This window comes from Thalassophryne amazonica, chromosome 19, assembly GCF_902500255.1.
Source record: "Thalassophryne amazonica chromosome 19, fThaAma1.1, whole genome shotgun sequence".
Lineage (NCBI taxonomy): Eukaryota > Metazoa > Chordata > Actinopteri > Batrachoidiformes > Batrachoididae > Thalassophryne > Thalassophryne amazonica.
Window position 1 is genome coordinate 68,924,805 of NC_047121.1, and position 16,021 is coordinate 68,940,825.

At 38.9% G+C, this 16,021-nt stretch overlaps 1 protein-coding gene across 4 annotated transcripts in view; it reads right to left on the reverse strand.

The window, feature by feature from the left end:
* Window positions 1-5,349: 5,349 nt before the first annotated feature.
* The window catches only part of grhl1 (grainyhead-like transcription factor 1), a 35,795-nt gene continuing 25,123 nt past the window's right edge, over window positions 5,350-16,021 (reverse strand). For all 4 annotated transcript variants that reach the window (XM_034159380.1, XM_034159377.1, XM_034159379.1 and 1 more), the window contains exons 12-16: window positions 15,214-15,242; window positions 14,991-15,079; window positions 10,758-10,843; window positions 10,070-10,134; window positions 5,350-6,640 (exon numbers count right to left, since the gene is read on the reverse strand). In XM_034159380.1, coding sequence (XP_034015271.1) covers window positions 6,526-6,640; window positions 10,070-10,134; window positions 10,758-10,843; window positions 14,991-15,079; window positions 15,214-15,242 — 384 coding nt within the window. In that variant the 3' untranslated portion in view covers window positions 5,350-6,525. The remainder of the gene's footprint in view (window positions 6,641-10,069; window positions 10,135-10,757; window positions 10,844-14,990; window positions 15,080-15,213; window positions 15,243-16,021) is intronic.

Consider the following 16,021-nt stretch of genomic DNA (forward strand, 5'->3'; position numbering starts at 1 on the left):
TACGCTTCTGCGAAACCAATGAACATGAGCAGAGAGAGAGAGAGAAAAAAAAAACTGTGGGCCATGATCTCACTGACTGTTGTTTCTGTCGGTGTAGCCCAGAGACGCAATACCTCTTAACCACTTTTCTAGGAATTCTGATGTAGAACTGACCTCCAGAGCTCTTTTGCACAGTTAAAGATTTTTCTATAGACATAACAACCCTTTACAAATTGCAATATAACATATATTCTAAAAAAAAAAAGAAGAAAGCATATTATTGCAATAAACTCTGGACATACGACAAAGTGTAGTGAAAATGAAACATTTTCGTAATTGACATTGCCTTTGTAACGTAACCTCACTGGGTCCTGTAACATGACTAAATGTGTGTTGTGCCGGAAAAGTAAGAGCACAATCAAGGTCAATACTGTATTTTCCTCAGGCGGTAACTTGTCTCATAAGCTATTATTAGTTTACCATCGTGTTCCTGGGCCTTTGGGTTAGCCACTGATGAGACATTCTGTTTTATTTGGAAAGAAAACAAGAATACGGTGTGTGAACTAGCCACTCACTACGCCGCTAATCTTAGCAACAACTTTGGAAGTCAAGTTTAAAAACGGGATCTTTGGCATTTTTCAACCTAGGCTCTCTTTTTATATGTTTTTGGGTTAATCTTTTTACTTGGGATAAAAACCAAATTAATCAGTACAATACTGAATTAGAAGCAAAACACCATCACGTCTGGTATCATGGGGAAAATGCCTAACGAGCTCCCCGTTGGCAATTCACCAGTGGCACAAAATGGACTGTGACTCAGGTAAGCGGCTAACTGTATATTTGGTTATTTAAAAAATTTATTTACTTTTAGTGGGGTAAATATGCAGATTTACTTGTTTTACCAAGTGAGACATTTTTGGTAGGGGTGGTGGCCAAGTGGTTAACGCACTTGGTTTCAGTGCGGAAGGTTCCCGGTTCGAATCCCACCCCTACCACATTTCTCCATGTAATGTGGAGTTGCATCAGGAAGGGCATCCAGTGTAAAATTTGTGCCAATTCAACATGCAGATCCACCTTGGATTTGCTGTGGCGACCCCGAGTACAAAACAAGGGAGCAGCCGAAGGGACTTACTTTTACCAACAGAGACATTTTTAGTGGATGGTAATCATGCGTTCATCACTGAAAACCACATAAGCAGAAGGAATCAAACTGATTTACATTATGTGTTCACATCATATTCACATTTACACTGAATTGCACTGTTTACCATTAATTGTACAGGTATTTTCAACAACCTGAACAGACTTTTGGTATATTTAGACCTGCCATATAGAGTGGTGGGTTGCCATGGGGTTGTTGGTTTGGGGCTTGTTGACAAAGGGGTCATTGGACCATCAAACATGACCATTTGGGTGATATGGAAAAGGCGCCAATTTAAAATCTGCAAAACTCATACTTCTGGTCTTTCTTATTTATAAATGAATAAACCTTATATGAAGACCCCTTGCCTTAAATTTAGATTTGTGTGTATGGTTTGCCTATGGCGGTATGGAGGGTAGCAGGTGTAGCACATGGCCACCGATGAAGGCCGTGCCCCAGTATGACTTACATAAGCCTGACTTCAAGAAGCAACAAGGGCCAACTGTGCAGTTTCAGGCCATGGAGTTCCAGTGATAGCAATGAGGTGGAAGAGGGAGGAGCTACAGCTAAACAAGTTAGCGCTCAGGCATGACAGGCAGCCAAGGCCATCCGAGTACAGCAGCCTGTTTGTGATCTAAGTGGGGCAGTCCGCTTCAACTTCGCTAGGGAATCTAGAGGAAAGGTTACATTGGCCCTGTGTGTGCCTCCACATACATGCCACCTCGGTCCAGCCAACTCCCCCAACCCAGGAACTCCAGGATTAGAATCAGTAAGGGGGAGTATCCCCAGCGCGGTTAAATATACCAGCTGGTGCACAAATTTCACTAACAGCCACTGAAGGATGCTAAAAAAGCAACTGCAACATCATAGCTGCACCACAGAAAAAAAATGTCTGTTGGATTTACAATTTAATTATGTATATCATCCGCACGTGCCCAAATAACATAATTTTCTTATGCTTCATCATGTTCAACCGATGTACATATTTAAGTCATGTTTCCTTTTTTTGTCAGTGTAACCCTTTTTATTAGAGGTGGGCGATACCGGGAATTTTGGTATTGATCCAATACCAAGTAAACACAGGCCCAGTATCGGTGATATCAATACAGATACTGATACTTTTTCATATTTAAGCTTCATAGATCCAAAGGATCCAAAAACCTAGGATAGAATCGCCAAACGTACGTGACAACAAAATACTTTATTATCACAATCAACATTTTTGTTTAAAAAATATCACTCAACACAACTTAAAACAAAATCTCCTGAGGTAGAGGGCTGACAAACCACAATACAAGGGTGCGCTGCTCCGTGATGTGTGACACAGCGCAGCGCTGCTCTTACAGACAGAGAGTAGACTGATGAATCTGTGTGCGCAGCAGTCAGTGCATGTGGGAGAGAAAAAAGCTTGAGTATTGATCTTTTTACACGAGGATCGTTCAATATCAATACCAGCGTTGGTATCAATATTATCGATATTGGGATCGATCCGCCCACTACTACTTTTTACCGCTTTAATATGTACAAGATCAACTTAAGACTTTCTGAGGGGCTCTGAAACATTTGCATATTTTACTTTAGTAAACATAAAAAATATTGTCACATCCTGAGGGATAATAAAGTATTCTGTTAGTAATCACTAGCATGAGCTAGCTGTTACCGCAAGTAGCTATTATTTTGTGTTTTACTTTGTGTGTTCTTTGTGTTTCTGTGTGAATTGTATGTACTAGAGTGATTTTTTTAGCACATGTTGTGTGAAACCTTGACAGTCACAATTTTTAAGCCTTGCCTATGCTAATTTAGCTGGTTAAATTAGTTAGCAATGGTAGCTTATTAGCTGGGCTAGCTATACAATCACCTCTACCCAGACAATAAATGATTAAATAACATGAAGGTTATGCATTGGTTCTATCCATTATTAACCCATGTGTGACTGCACACTGTGTCTGTGTAGTTTTGGAGCAGTTTACACTTTAGCAAGGTAGAATTTTATAAAACAAATTAAATTAGATGGTATCTAGTGTCACACCATAGTTCCATACATCTTCAACTGTTTATGGCATTTTATGAAATCGTTAAAACCTGAAAAAAAAAAATAAAAATAAAAAAGTAAAAAGTACAGATCACACGTGTGAGTTGTGAACTAAGTGCTGGTTGATGCCAGCTGTGGGGTTAAGGACTCCTCAGGTATATACCATTAAATGGAAGAAGGTACTGGGAAATGGAACGAGACAGGCTGTGAAAGTGGGATGGCCTTGCACTGAAGGACAAGAGGACAACGTAGCTTTTTGTTGGTTAAACTATAACTAAACACAGCTGTTCTGTGTTTCCATATATGAACCTTTAGGAACCAGATTACCGCTACAGCCACAGGTTGGTATTGCATTCTGATGTTCATCAAAGTGACATGAGTTTGGCGGCTGACATTTATGACTGGAAACATCCAGGCTAGTACACATACAGACCAACTGTAGCCTTTGTAGATTAAATTCTAAAACAGTGTTCATTCACTTAGCATTTTAATATCTACAACAGTACATCAACTAGAATGTTTTAAAATATTTGTTTCAAATCAGTTGGGGATGTGTTGAGGCCCTATTTAGCACATATCATGAAGTCTTCCTTTTATGACAGCGTTTTAGGGTCATATTGAATTTTTTTTTTACACTTTGAGAAAAGTCATAATTTTACGAGAATAAACTTGTAATTTTATAAGTATAAAGTTGTAATATGATGAGAATAAAGTCGTAATTTATGAGAAAAAAGTTGTATTATGAGACTAAAGTCATAATATCACTTTAATCTCGTAATATTACGAGAAAAAAAAGGTAAAGTAAGTGAGATGAAAAACTGGGCCATCATATTTTTAAGTTTATTGACAACATACTGTAATTTATGGCTACAGGCCATCAACTCAAATGCCTTTGTATTTGACGATTTTATAGTATAGGCAGCTTTGTGTTTTTCTGGAGACAGTCAGGCAAAATATATTGATCTGCTGATGGAAAATCTTATTTATTTTTTGATTGTTCTAGTGGCCCTCAGATAATCTGGCTTTGAGAATGCTGGCGCAAAAATATAACAGTTAAAGTCATATTGCAGACAATTACCCCTGCTTTCCTTTCCAAGCATTTTCAATGTATTAGTAAAAAAACTGAAGGTTTTTTTTTTTTTTTTTTTTGGCTGGGGGCATTAAATAACTTTTTGGCACAAAGATGCAAAAGATTTCTTGCCAATCTGTTGTGGTGTAACAGAGAAAAAGTTACATCATAGGTTGTACTGTAAGTCTCTATATCAGAGATCTGTATCTTAAGGGTCGATATTAATTGTGCGATTTTCAGCTGTCGTAGACGAAAGAGCCCTGCAAGAAGGATGTTCTTTGGTTGTGGCTCTGAAAAGTGTGGTCTGACTTTGATTCAAGGACAGACATGAGCTGTTGCTTCCCCCCACCAGCAGAAAAGTAGTGTCTTTTTTAAAGCCGATACAATCCAGGCTGTGTACACTTTTTCTTTCCTGGAAAAGTGTAGCCAAGGCACAAGAAGTGTGCAAGGATTGGGTTTCTAAATGGTTAATAAAAGTGGTTACGCTCAAAGCATGTAGTCTGTGCAATCTGCGATCATAAATGAGCTTTGTCATGACATGCCTGCAAATGGAGAAGTTTTTTCCCAATCGTCTCAGTTGTTGGGGTGATGTTTCATCCCACAATCCTGTGTGTCCTCAGAAACCACGTGCGCCAAAGTTTGGAGTCTTACCAAAGTTAAATACATCAGTGTGTCACACAGTGAGACAGTGAACTTATTAGACTGTTGAAATACTGCTGTATACTGGGCTTTGGAGACCATGAGCACTCCCTTCTCTGAAGCCACTCCTGCTGGTTTATAGATGCTCATTTTATTTGTAGCAACCACAGTGTGTGACAACACAAAGATACATCTATATTCTCATTTGATTATGGAAAAAGCATCAAACCATTATTAAATAACAGTTTATAAAATCTTAGCTATACCAGTGTGAGTTGTTACACTGAAATGGTCTTAACATTAACAAAAACATTTAAATAAGAGAATGACAACATCTCTACTGTGCAGTCAGTTAAAATGAGATGCAACATTGTTAAAACTGATATTTCAGTGCATAAAGGGTTTGTCACTAAAAAAAAAAGACAAGTATGAAAACTTAATTATATAGTGATTAAAATGGTAAAGTACAAAACAAAATTCTCAACCAGAGCTTTTACTGCAAAGCTTTTATTTTACACTGTGCATAAAATGTTTTACAAAATATGAAAAAAAAAATCCCTTGACATGTACTTTTGGAAGCACTTCACTTAAAAAAAGTACCAACATATTGTTAGGTATAACAGAAATTAAAATATGAATATACTTTATATATTGTTAAAAGAGAACAAGAAGCAAGAGACCCACATCCATTTACTTAAATATATAGATATTAAGTACTGAGATACAAGGAGGAAGGTAACATAGATCCTTCTAACCTTTTCAATTATATACACACACACAATTGTTTAATTGTAATTATGAAATATTGCAATAGAGGGTTTTCCCCCTGAATGTGTCAGAAGAGACATATTGCACTTCCAAAAGCATCGATGGACTGTGCGAGACATTCATTGACCTATCAACAGTCAGAAAACTACTGTACAAGAGAGACATTGAGAACTAACATTATGTTATTTAATACTTACACAGATTAATTATCTGAACATATCTTTCAAGACATTTACAAAAAAAAAAAAAAGCCATAAATGCATCCTTTGCTTTTAAAAAAAATGGACATTTACATTAAGTCATCCTAATTGTATGATGAAAAATTTTACACTAAATACTGCCGTATTGAAGTATTAATACACTCAACCACTGAAGTCTTAAATTCTCATCCAGTATCCAGGCAACAACAATTTGCTGTCCTCATTTTATGTACCAAATACCAAACTTTACAGATTGTGTAATCATCAGTGCGATGGCTTTAGTTTTGGAAAGAGGAGCCATTTCTTCTCATGAAATTCTAAAATAAGAGATACATTGCTGCTTGCATAGCTTGAGGTATAGCAGCACCAAACAATCTGCACAATTGCATTTTTTTTTCTTTTTTACATTATGCTGAATATTTGAAGTGCATGCGTTCTTACAATTAAACCCACCTACGTTGATTTTCATGCACAAAGATATTGCAAAGTTAATTCAAATCTCTAATTAACATTGTCTAAGAGCTATGGCTTCTTCAATACCTGTGGTTGACCATTATTTAAAAAAAAAAAAAAAAAATCAGTTTGACACCAATAGATCTCAAAAAAAAGATTATGAAGACCATAATCACTGTTAGAGCAAATAGCGTCACTAAACGCGTAAACCGTATGGAGTGTCGTCTTCCACCAAATGGTCCAATCAGATTTCAGTGAGGATAAGTTTGTACATGCCGCCCAACTCCTCCATGGAGATCTGGAAGGTGTCTTCATTGGAATAGTGTTTGATAATGTTGTCATCCATGTGGACTAGAATCCTGACAGGAGACAGAAATGGTGTTAAAGGTTTTAATCTTACTTCAAAATTATTATTTACACTGCAACAAAACAATAGCATCTAAGGATGACCATTCCTAACATGTTGAAACACAAAAACTTTGAAGTTAGTTCATCTAGAAAAGTGTGAAATAATTTCATTTCACATCATCTTTTGCAGTCTCCATATTTGATTTATATCCTTGACCGATTTTGGTCAGCCAAGTGAATTTAACATACAAATAAAGTTAGCAGGGGTGAAACACTCCTTGTCAAGTCGCTTTCGAGTCCTAGCACTGCAAGTTCCAAGTTACAGTGTTCACAACGCTTCATTTTTTCCCCCCACATTTTATGTTACAGCTTTATTCCAAATGGAGTAAATTCATTTTTTCCCCCCTCAAAATTCCACACACAACACCCTATAATGAAAACATGAAATTTTCTTTGAATATTTGCAAATTTATTAAAAAACAAACTAAGGAATCATGTATGCAAGTATTCACACCCTTTGCTCAATACTTTGTTGATGCACCTTTGGCATCAATTACAGCCTTAAGTCTTCTTGACTATGATGCCACTCAAGGACATTCACAAAGTTGTCCTGAGGCCACTCCTTTGATATCTTGGCTGTGTGTTTAAGGTCACTGGCCTGCTGAAAGATGAACAGTCGTCCTAGTCTGAGGTCAAGAGCACTCTGGAGCAGGTTTTCATCCAGGATGTTTCTGTACTTTACTGCATTCATCATTCCCTCAATCCTGACTAGTCTCCCCGAGCTGGCCGCTGAAAAACATCCCCACAGCATGATGCTGCCACCACCATGCTTCACTGTAAGGATGGTGCCTGGTTTCCACCAAACATGATGCCTGGCATTCAATCTTTCTCTCAAACCAGAGTCCTTCAGCTGCCTTTTGGCAAACTCCAGGCAGGCTACCATTTGCCTTTTTAGTGGCTTCCATCTGGCCACTTGACGATACGGGCCTTGTTAGTGGATTGCTGCAGAGATGGTTGTCATTTTGGAAGGTTCTCTTCTCTCCACAGAGGAATGCTGGAGCTCTGACAGGGTGACCATCAGGTTCTTTGTAACCTCCCTTATTAAGGACCTTCTCCCGTGATTGTTCACTTTACACAAGTGGCCAACTCTAGGAAGAGTCCTGGTGGATCCAAACTTCTTCCATTTACAGATGAAACCACTGTGCTCATTGTGACCTTAAAAGCAGCAAAAATGTTTCTGTACCCTTCCCCAGATTTGTGCCTCAAGACAATCCTGTCTCAGAGGTCTACAGACAATTCCTTTGACTTCATGCTTGATTTGTACTGACGCACACTGTCAACTGTGGGATCTTATATGTAGACAGATGTGTGTGTCTTTCCAAATCATGTCCAATCATTTGAATTTACCCTAGGTAGACTAAGCTGTAGAAACATCTCAAGGATGATCAGTGTAAACAGCATGCACCCGAGCTTAATGGCAAAGGCTGTGAATACTTACATACTGAGACTCTGATTGTAGCACCAGATAGTGATGTACCTGGAATTAAGCAGCATCTCGGTAGCCTAAGCTGCACGGTCAAAAGCAGCCTGCGTAACCTGGGTGTCATTTTGGATGGAGGGATGTCTCTGGAGCAGCACACAAATTACCTGGTTAAGAACTGTTTTTTCCAAATTCGGATCATCTCTAAGCTCCGTAAGATGGTGACTTTAAAAGAGCTTGAGATGATTGTTCATGCGTTTGTCTCATCGCATTTGGATTATTGTAATAGTCTCTTCACCTGTCTGAATAAGGAGGAGTTGACCCGCCTGCAGGTTGTGCAAAATTCTGCTGCGCGCCTGCTTACCCGCACCCGCAGGAGGGACCATATTACTCCTATTCTTAATACTTTGCATTGGCTGCCTGTCTCCTACAGGATTCATTACAAAATCCTGGTATTGACTTTTAGAGCTCTGCATGGACAGGCACCGGAGTACATCAGGGACCTGATCCAGCCTTATGCTTCCTCCAGGAGCCTCAGGTCGTCCAATCAGAACCTGTTGATGGTTCCTCGGACCTGTTTTAAAACTCGCGGGGACAGATCTTTTAAAGCGGTGGAGCCTAGCCTCTGGAATGAGCTTCCCTGTGCCCTTCGTTCTCTGGATTGTATAGATACTTTTAGAAGGCAACTAAAGACACATTTCTTTAAGTTAGCTTTTTAGCCTAATATTGTATTTTATTGTTTTCTTATATTTTTAGATTTTTGTATGCCATGTGCAGCGCTTTGTGAAAGGCGCTTTATAAATAAAGCTTACTTACATGTTTAATTTTTTTTATCATCAATTTGCAAAAAATCTAAAAACTTTCACATTGTTATTATGGGGTATTGTGTGTAGAATTGAGGAAAAAAAATTGTATCCATTTTGGAATAAGGTTGTAACAAAATGTGGAAAAGTGAAGCGCTGCAAATCGTTTCTGATGCACTGTATCTTGTCTGAGCATACTGATATTTATGTTGGACACAGTTACCTCGATGTGCCATGTTAAAGAAAACATTCACCACAGTTAGTATCAGTAGCTGTTAATAATAGCCACATGTGCTCATGCTAACCCCTTTGAACATTTTATGCAAAAATGCTCATCAGTAGTCAAAATAACTTGCCAAAAACATTACATACAGATAACAGTACACTTCAAAACTAAAAATGACAGGAAAGGTTTAGCTGGAAATTGGCTTGTGACCTGCAGTCTGACATTGTTCTTACTGTGTTTTAACACAAGTTAACCAGCCAGAGGTGGGAGGAAATGAAGTCATCAATCTGCAAGTCCCGAGTCATAATGATCACCAAGTCTTTGACAGCTGACTTGAGACTTGCTGATTCATGACTTGGTGACTCTGTATGTGTGAAGTATGTGAAGGTTATATTTTCAGCATCTTTATTTTTTTCTGGTTAACTCAAAGTTAGATTTCAGTTTAATGTTGTGGAAGCTGGAAGCTCATCTGAGACCCAGTTTGGTTCAGAGATTAGTTTCCAATCTTTTTGTAACATTTCATTTTGCAGCTTTGGTTCCCCTTCCCTCAAATTCTTCTTGCACAATAACCCAATATTAATGAAAACTACAGTTTCATTTGGTGCCCATTGACTAGTAGTTGGATTGTGTGTCTAACTTCACCTTGTGACACAGAGTTCTGTGTCACAAGGTGAAGTCCAGACTGAAAAGATTTTCCTTCTAGCTTGGCGAGCGAGGAGTCACCTTTGGTTGACCTGAGAGTGAGACGTCTGGTGTTCAAAGTCCACCGGAACCACAAGAGATGGGTCACTTGGTTACATTAGGATGCATTACAAGCAGACAAGTTTGGTTGTATGCATATATGAATGAAAAATACTTCTGTGAAAGTTCTTCTATCTGCATGTTTAATACTTTCAGATATTTCACCTATTTATCTATAGCTGTTACTCACCCTTTCTTGCATTTTTTATATACTTTTCCAACTTTTTCCAGGGGCAACTCGTACTTCTCTGAAATCTGAAACAATAACAGCCATTTAAATAAATAGGTAAATACGGTCCAGTATTGAATTAGAACTTTAGTGCCATTATTGGCTAAACTGCAATAAAATGTAATCTATGGGGCTCTGGGCTGCAGTAATGATAAGAAACAGCCTGCCACTGAAAATCGACTTAGTGGAGAATGGCGATGCCAAGCAAGAAAAATTCTATGGCAAGTACCTGCCTGTATCGTTTGCAGTTTTAAAAAGTTTGCTTACATTTACGGAGGTAAATATGCACAAGTTTACCTCAGTACGGATCAGCACCATGGTACCAGACACTTCACCTGTTCAGTGGCAACAAGAAGTGATTCACCCTGGTTTTTTGCTTGCCCCATAGGCTTACATTGTATAGCCCCTCACAATGTTGGTGGTCTAATTTAATACTGGACTGATTATCAATATGTTTGTCCCCATAGAAGAGTTGAACCCCAAAACATCTAACAATAGAACCCAGGTTAAAAAATGTTGGGAGTTGCCCTTTAAAGGTGTCCTGTCCTTTAAGCCACATAGACATACAGCGAGACAGAACACAAACACCGACAGGACAAAGATGTGTCATATTACTGATTATTAAAGAAGTGGTTGATGACAAACTTACAGCTTCCACCAGGCCTTGCAGCGTGGGATTCTTCAGCATGACTGCATCAAACACCTCCTCTGTCTCCTTACGCACGTACAGCAGGACTGTGGTCAAACAGAGGACGCAGGGAGGCGTCAAAGGCAGCGTGTGGACACAAAACTTGGTGGAATGATTCATGTGGGTTTGAGCATTTGTGACTGAGTTCACTCCCTCATACACCATCTTTAAATGAGTACATGATGCTGTGGCTCATTTTAGAAGAGTTGCACAACAAAAAGAATCAATTATTTTGAGTCTTCTCGTAAAAAATGGCTCATTTTGACTAAGTGGTTTCACTGTGTACCCCACCTCACGTCCTATGACTGCTGGGATAGGCTCCAGGCCCCGTGGACCCTTAATTGGAGGAAGTGGTTGAAGATGAGTGAGTGAGTGGTTTCACTCTGTTTTGTGCAGTCCTCCACTAACTGAATGTTAACTGCAGCTAGTATATGTGAGTGTGCTAACCGTGTTGTGTTTAACTGTTGGTTGAGTGTGGCAGACCATAAATTAGAAGTTCCATTTTCAATCCGATGGAATCTTTTGGCATGGCCCATCAAAGCTTAGATTTCACCTTCTTTCAACTTGCCATAGCTACAAAAACAAGCCAGATGTTGATTTATCCTCAACAATGGTCAAACCTGGACAGAAGTAAGTCCTATAGGGGCCTGGGGTCTGTTGATGCCAGCGATCATCTCCAGATCCCATAGTGCCAAGCAGATGAGTGTATGACTCCACCTGGACAAGATGCTAGTCTTATGCAGGTTACTTCTCTAGCCAAGGTTGGTACCCATTTACAACTTGGTGGAGTGGGACAATGCACATTAAGTGTCTTGTCCAAGGACACAGACAGGTAGCATGAGCGAGATTTGAACCCAAGTCTACATATTGGCAGACTAGATCCTTACCGACTCCACTGCTTGCTTAACAAATGGTAGGTGGACAGTGAGGATTTAAAGGTGAACTCTACTATTTTCAACATAGGCTCCATTTTGAAATGACTTTGGGTTTATCATTTTACTTGATGCAAGAGCAATTTCCAACTGTGCAGCATTGATTTTGAGTACAAACATTGTCATGAGCTAAACAGCGACATCATGTAATTGTGCAGGGAAAGCTTTAAAAAAAAAAACACTAAACAAAACGGGCAATAAACTCCTTCATATTGCTGGTGAGCAGGCAAACATGTCCTTAGAAGCATCTGGTAGCATGGAGCTGCTCACCACAGAGTCATTACAAGCCATTTGTCGATGAGAGGCTCCGTAGTCTGCTTCCAACAGAAAAACATTTTTAGCTTGCCCATACAGTTACACGTAGTCATGACTGACTGTGTTTGTGTTCTAAATAGATATTGCACCAGTTAAAATAGTTTTTGTCCAGAGTGAAACAATGAACCAACGAAACCTAACAACAGAACCCAGTTTGAAAAATTCTGGAGTTCCCCTTTAAATCTTTTCGTGCAGAGACACAGTTTGGTATCAGATGAACTGGACTGATTTGTGAGACATTAGGTGAGTCCAATATCAAATCAATTTTATTTATATAGCACCAAATCACAACAAACAGTTGCCCCAAGGCGCTTTATATTGTAAGGCAAGGCCATACAATAATTACAGAAAAACCCCAACGGTCAAAACGACCCCCTGTGAGCAAGCACTTGGCGACAGTGGGAAGGAAATATGCATTGAGTGTTGGCGATGTGCTATTTGGATCAGCAGGTGCAGAGCCAGTCCCCAGCCAGGACTCAAGTCTTTGGTGACCTTCTGCACAGAAGCCCAGTGTTCTAACCACTGAGCTACCAGCCCCTCAAGAAAATACAGAGTAAAAATTAAGTTGTAAGATTACAAAGAGTCATTTCTTTTGAACAGAGTCAGAGCTTTCAGATTCAATATAATTAAATGCAAAACACTTAAACACTGTTGAATCACTTGATTAGGGGTAATCGTTTTATTTATTCGCGTGTCCCGTTCACTCAGCAACACCACAGCAGATGTTTTATTGATGTACATGTTGATTTTGCACATTTTACTCTGCATGCCCTTCCTGATAACTGCAGATCTACAAGGAGAAAGAAGATAATATACTCATGTTGATGGTGAGAGAAGACCAGAGTACCAACAAGAAAACCACGCAAACAAGGAGAACATGCAAACTACACAAAAAGGAAGTGGGCATTGAGGGGCTTGAATCCAGAACCTTCTAACAGCGAGGCAAAAGATTTCCAACTATTGCACCACCATGCTGCCATTTTCCAGCTAATTAACACTTCAAAATCACTGCATGTGCCATCAGGGTCCACCACCTGCTGCTGCAGGCCGTCGTTCCACTATGACATGTGCGACTGTTTTTCCTCCAAGGAGGCCATTTTTTCCACCGCCATTTGTCTGTTAGTAGGACAACACAAAAACTACTGAATGGATTTCAATTAAATCTGGTGAGGAGATACTATCATTTAACTCAAAAAGGTTTTGAGGGAACGTTGATGAAATTTGGTAAGCAGATTGATAACACTGGTCAACACGATTTTTCTTGCATGGAGTTTTTCAACAGATGTTGGGAAATTTGGGGGCACTAAATCCAAATGTGGTGTTAGTTTTTGCCAATCACATCACACTTTTGAGATATATAAACATAATTTTCATATCATGCATTGAAGCAAAAGCTGCAGTCTTGCACACCTCTTTGGCGCCATAAACATTATGGCTCTTGTTCACATTTCGCGAACCTGGTTTGTGATTGGAGCTCAGATTCTGATTCAGCACCCCAAAATTACCCTAAATCAGTTGCCAAAGGCCATGCAAGGGGGAAAAAAAAAAAAAAAAAAAAAAAAAAAGTTGACCAGTGTAATATTCAAGAAAATGAGGAATTTTATCTGAATCATTTTGGATATGGAAGATGTTTTAAACATTGAAGATATGCACTCCGAGTTAAAATGCCATTTAGAGCACCTTTAATACAGAACATGTCAACGCAGTACTGTGACAGTTAGAAGATGCCTGTGTGAAGCTAATTTATTTGCAAGAATCCCCCGCAAAGTCCCTTTGTTAAATAAAAGACATGTGCAGAAGAGGTTACAATTTGCCAAAGAACACAACTGGCCTAAAGAGAAATGGAGGAATATTTTGTGGACTGATGAGTAAAATTGTTCTTTTTGGGTCCAAGGGCCGCAGACAGTTTGTGAGACGACCCCCAAACTCTGAATTCAAGCCACAGTTCACAGTGAAGACAGTGAAGCATGGTGGTGCAAGCATCATGATATGGGCATGTTTCTCCTACTATGGTGTTGGGCCTATATATCACATACCAGGTATCATGGATCAGTTTGGATATGTCAGAATACTTGAAGAGGTCATGTTGCCTTATGCTGAAGAGGACATGCCCTTGAAATGGGTGTTTCAACAAGACAATGACCCCAAGCACACTAGTAAACCAGCAAAATCTTGGTTCCAAACCAACAAAATTAATGCTTCGCAGATGTGAAGAAATCATGAAAAACTGGTTATACAACTAAATACTAGTTTAGTGATTCACAGGATTGCTAAAAAAGCAGTTTGAACATAATAGTTTTGAGTTTGTAGCGTCAACAGCAGATGCTACTATTATTGTGAACACCCCCTTTTCTACTTTTTTTTTTTTATTAATAGCCCAATTTCATAGCCTTAAGAGTGTGCATATCATGAATGCTTGGTCTTGTTTGTGAGAATCTACTGGTACCTTGTTTCCCATGTAACAATAAGAAATATACTCAAAACCTGGTTTAATCTTTTTAGTCACATAGCACTACTATTATTCTGAACACTACTGTATGATGCACATCTCAAAATCTGGCAAGTCCCAGAAAACTTTCATCTCTGATCACCTCAGTGTTTGTGAGACATTTCTGGCTACAAGCACATGTATGCACTGAAAATTAGCATAATGACCCCTTTGCTTGTGTTGACATTTTTAGTACTGAGAAAAGAAGTCAGTTACATGCAGTACTAGGATGTAGGGTAAAGGGCACAGTCTTGTTTGCAGAATGATGTGTCAGTGGAGGCCTCATGCACATGTTGAAAGACCTGGAATAGTCACAGGGCAGATCAAGTGAGGAGCACGTTGTGCCTAGTGGTTGTCCATGACAAACATGCATGTGCACAGATGCGCTACTTTAGCCCCAGAGGATCACAATGGTACAAGAACCCTAAACAGCTGTGACAAACTGGGAGCCTCTTGTACCTTTCTTTGGCTCGTCTGGCCTCGCCACCTTATTTGGAGGTGAACCAAACTCCTCATCACTGAACGGTAATCTCTTCATTCCTGAACCACTGTGGATACAGACAAAAATCCACACTTGAGTATTAAAAACCTAAAATATTTCCATGCAAATGTGTCCAAAGTTTCTAACACTTGTGAGCCTGACAAAGAAAACTGATAAGCAAGTGTGAAATCTGGCTCTTACCCATCCTCACCATCCTCACCCGAGAAAGGCTGCAGAAAAACACAAAATCAATAAGCTGAAATTAACATTTGTGCCAAAAAAAAAAAAAAAAAAAAAAAAAAAAAAAAAAAAAAAAAAAAAATTCTCCTCTGCTAGTTCAGAAATCATTTTGCACATGGAAATGTGTATTTTATTCCATGTTATCCTGCAATAATGCATGTTTGCAGCATCTCACGACTAAATCAGCCAATCAGGCCAAAGGAAATGTCAATAACAAAGTCCAAAAAGTTCCCCGAGCGTGGTCACCTGCAAACAGCAAGCTCAGCTACACGTGGGAGTTAAATCTGTGCACCTATGATACAGAGTGCAGGAATGGAGCTACAGAATAATATAGTTATTGATCCTGTTTGTTAAGTATTAAACTCTTTCCTGCAAACTATTATGTGCACATTAAAAGAAATGCAGCAAAGAGTCACTTAAGTGGTAATTGGCACATGAATAAAAAATATTTTCCAAATTGTAGAATTTTAGCCACAACTCCAAAACCATAATACTTAAAAACCTGCAGTATGTGCAGAAAATCTGAGACAGTCAAGGTAGCAGCACAGATTAAAACAGGCAGCAAAAATTGGAAAATTCATAAAAGAGCAATACAGTATTAATTTGCATTCATCAATGCATATAATTTTTTTGTTCATATCAAGAAATAATTTTAATTATTTGTTATTCTTAGAATCTCAGTCTTTAAATGATTAAATCATTTGTTTGAGCTTTTCACTGCTCAACGTGTCAGTTTGTTCTTTAAGTGCAGAGCATTATGCAACGAATT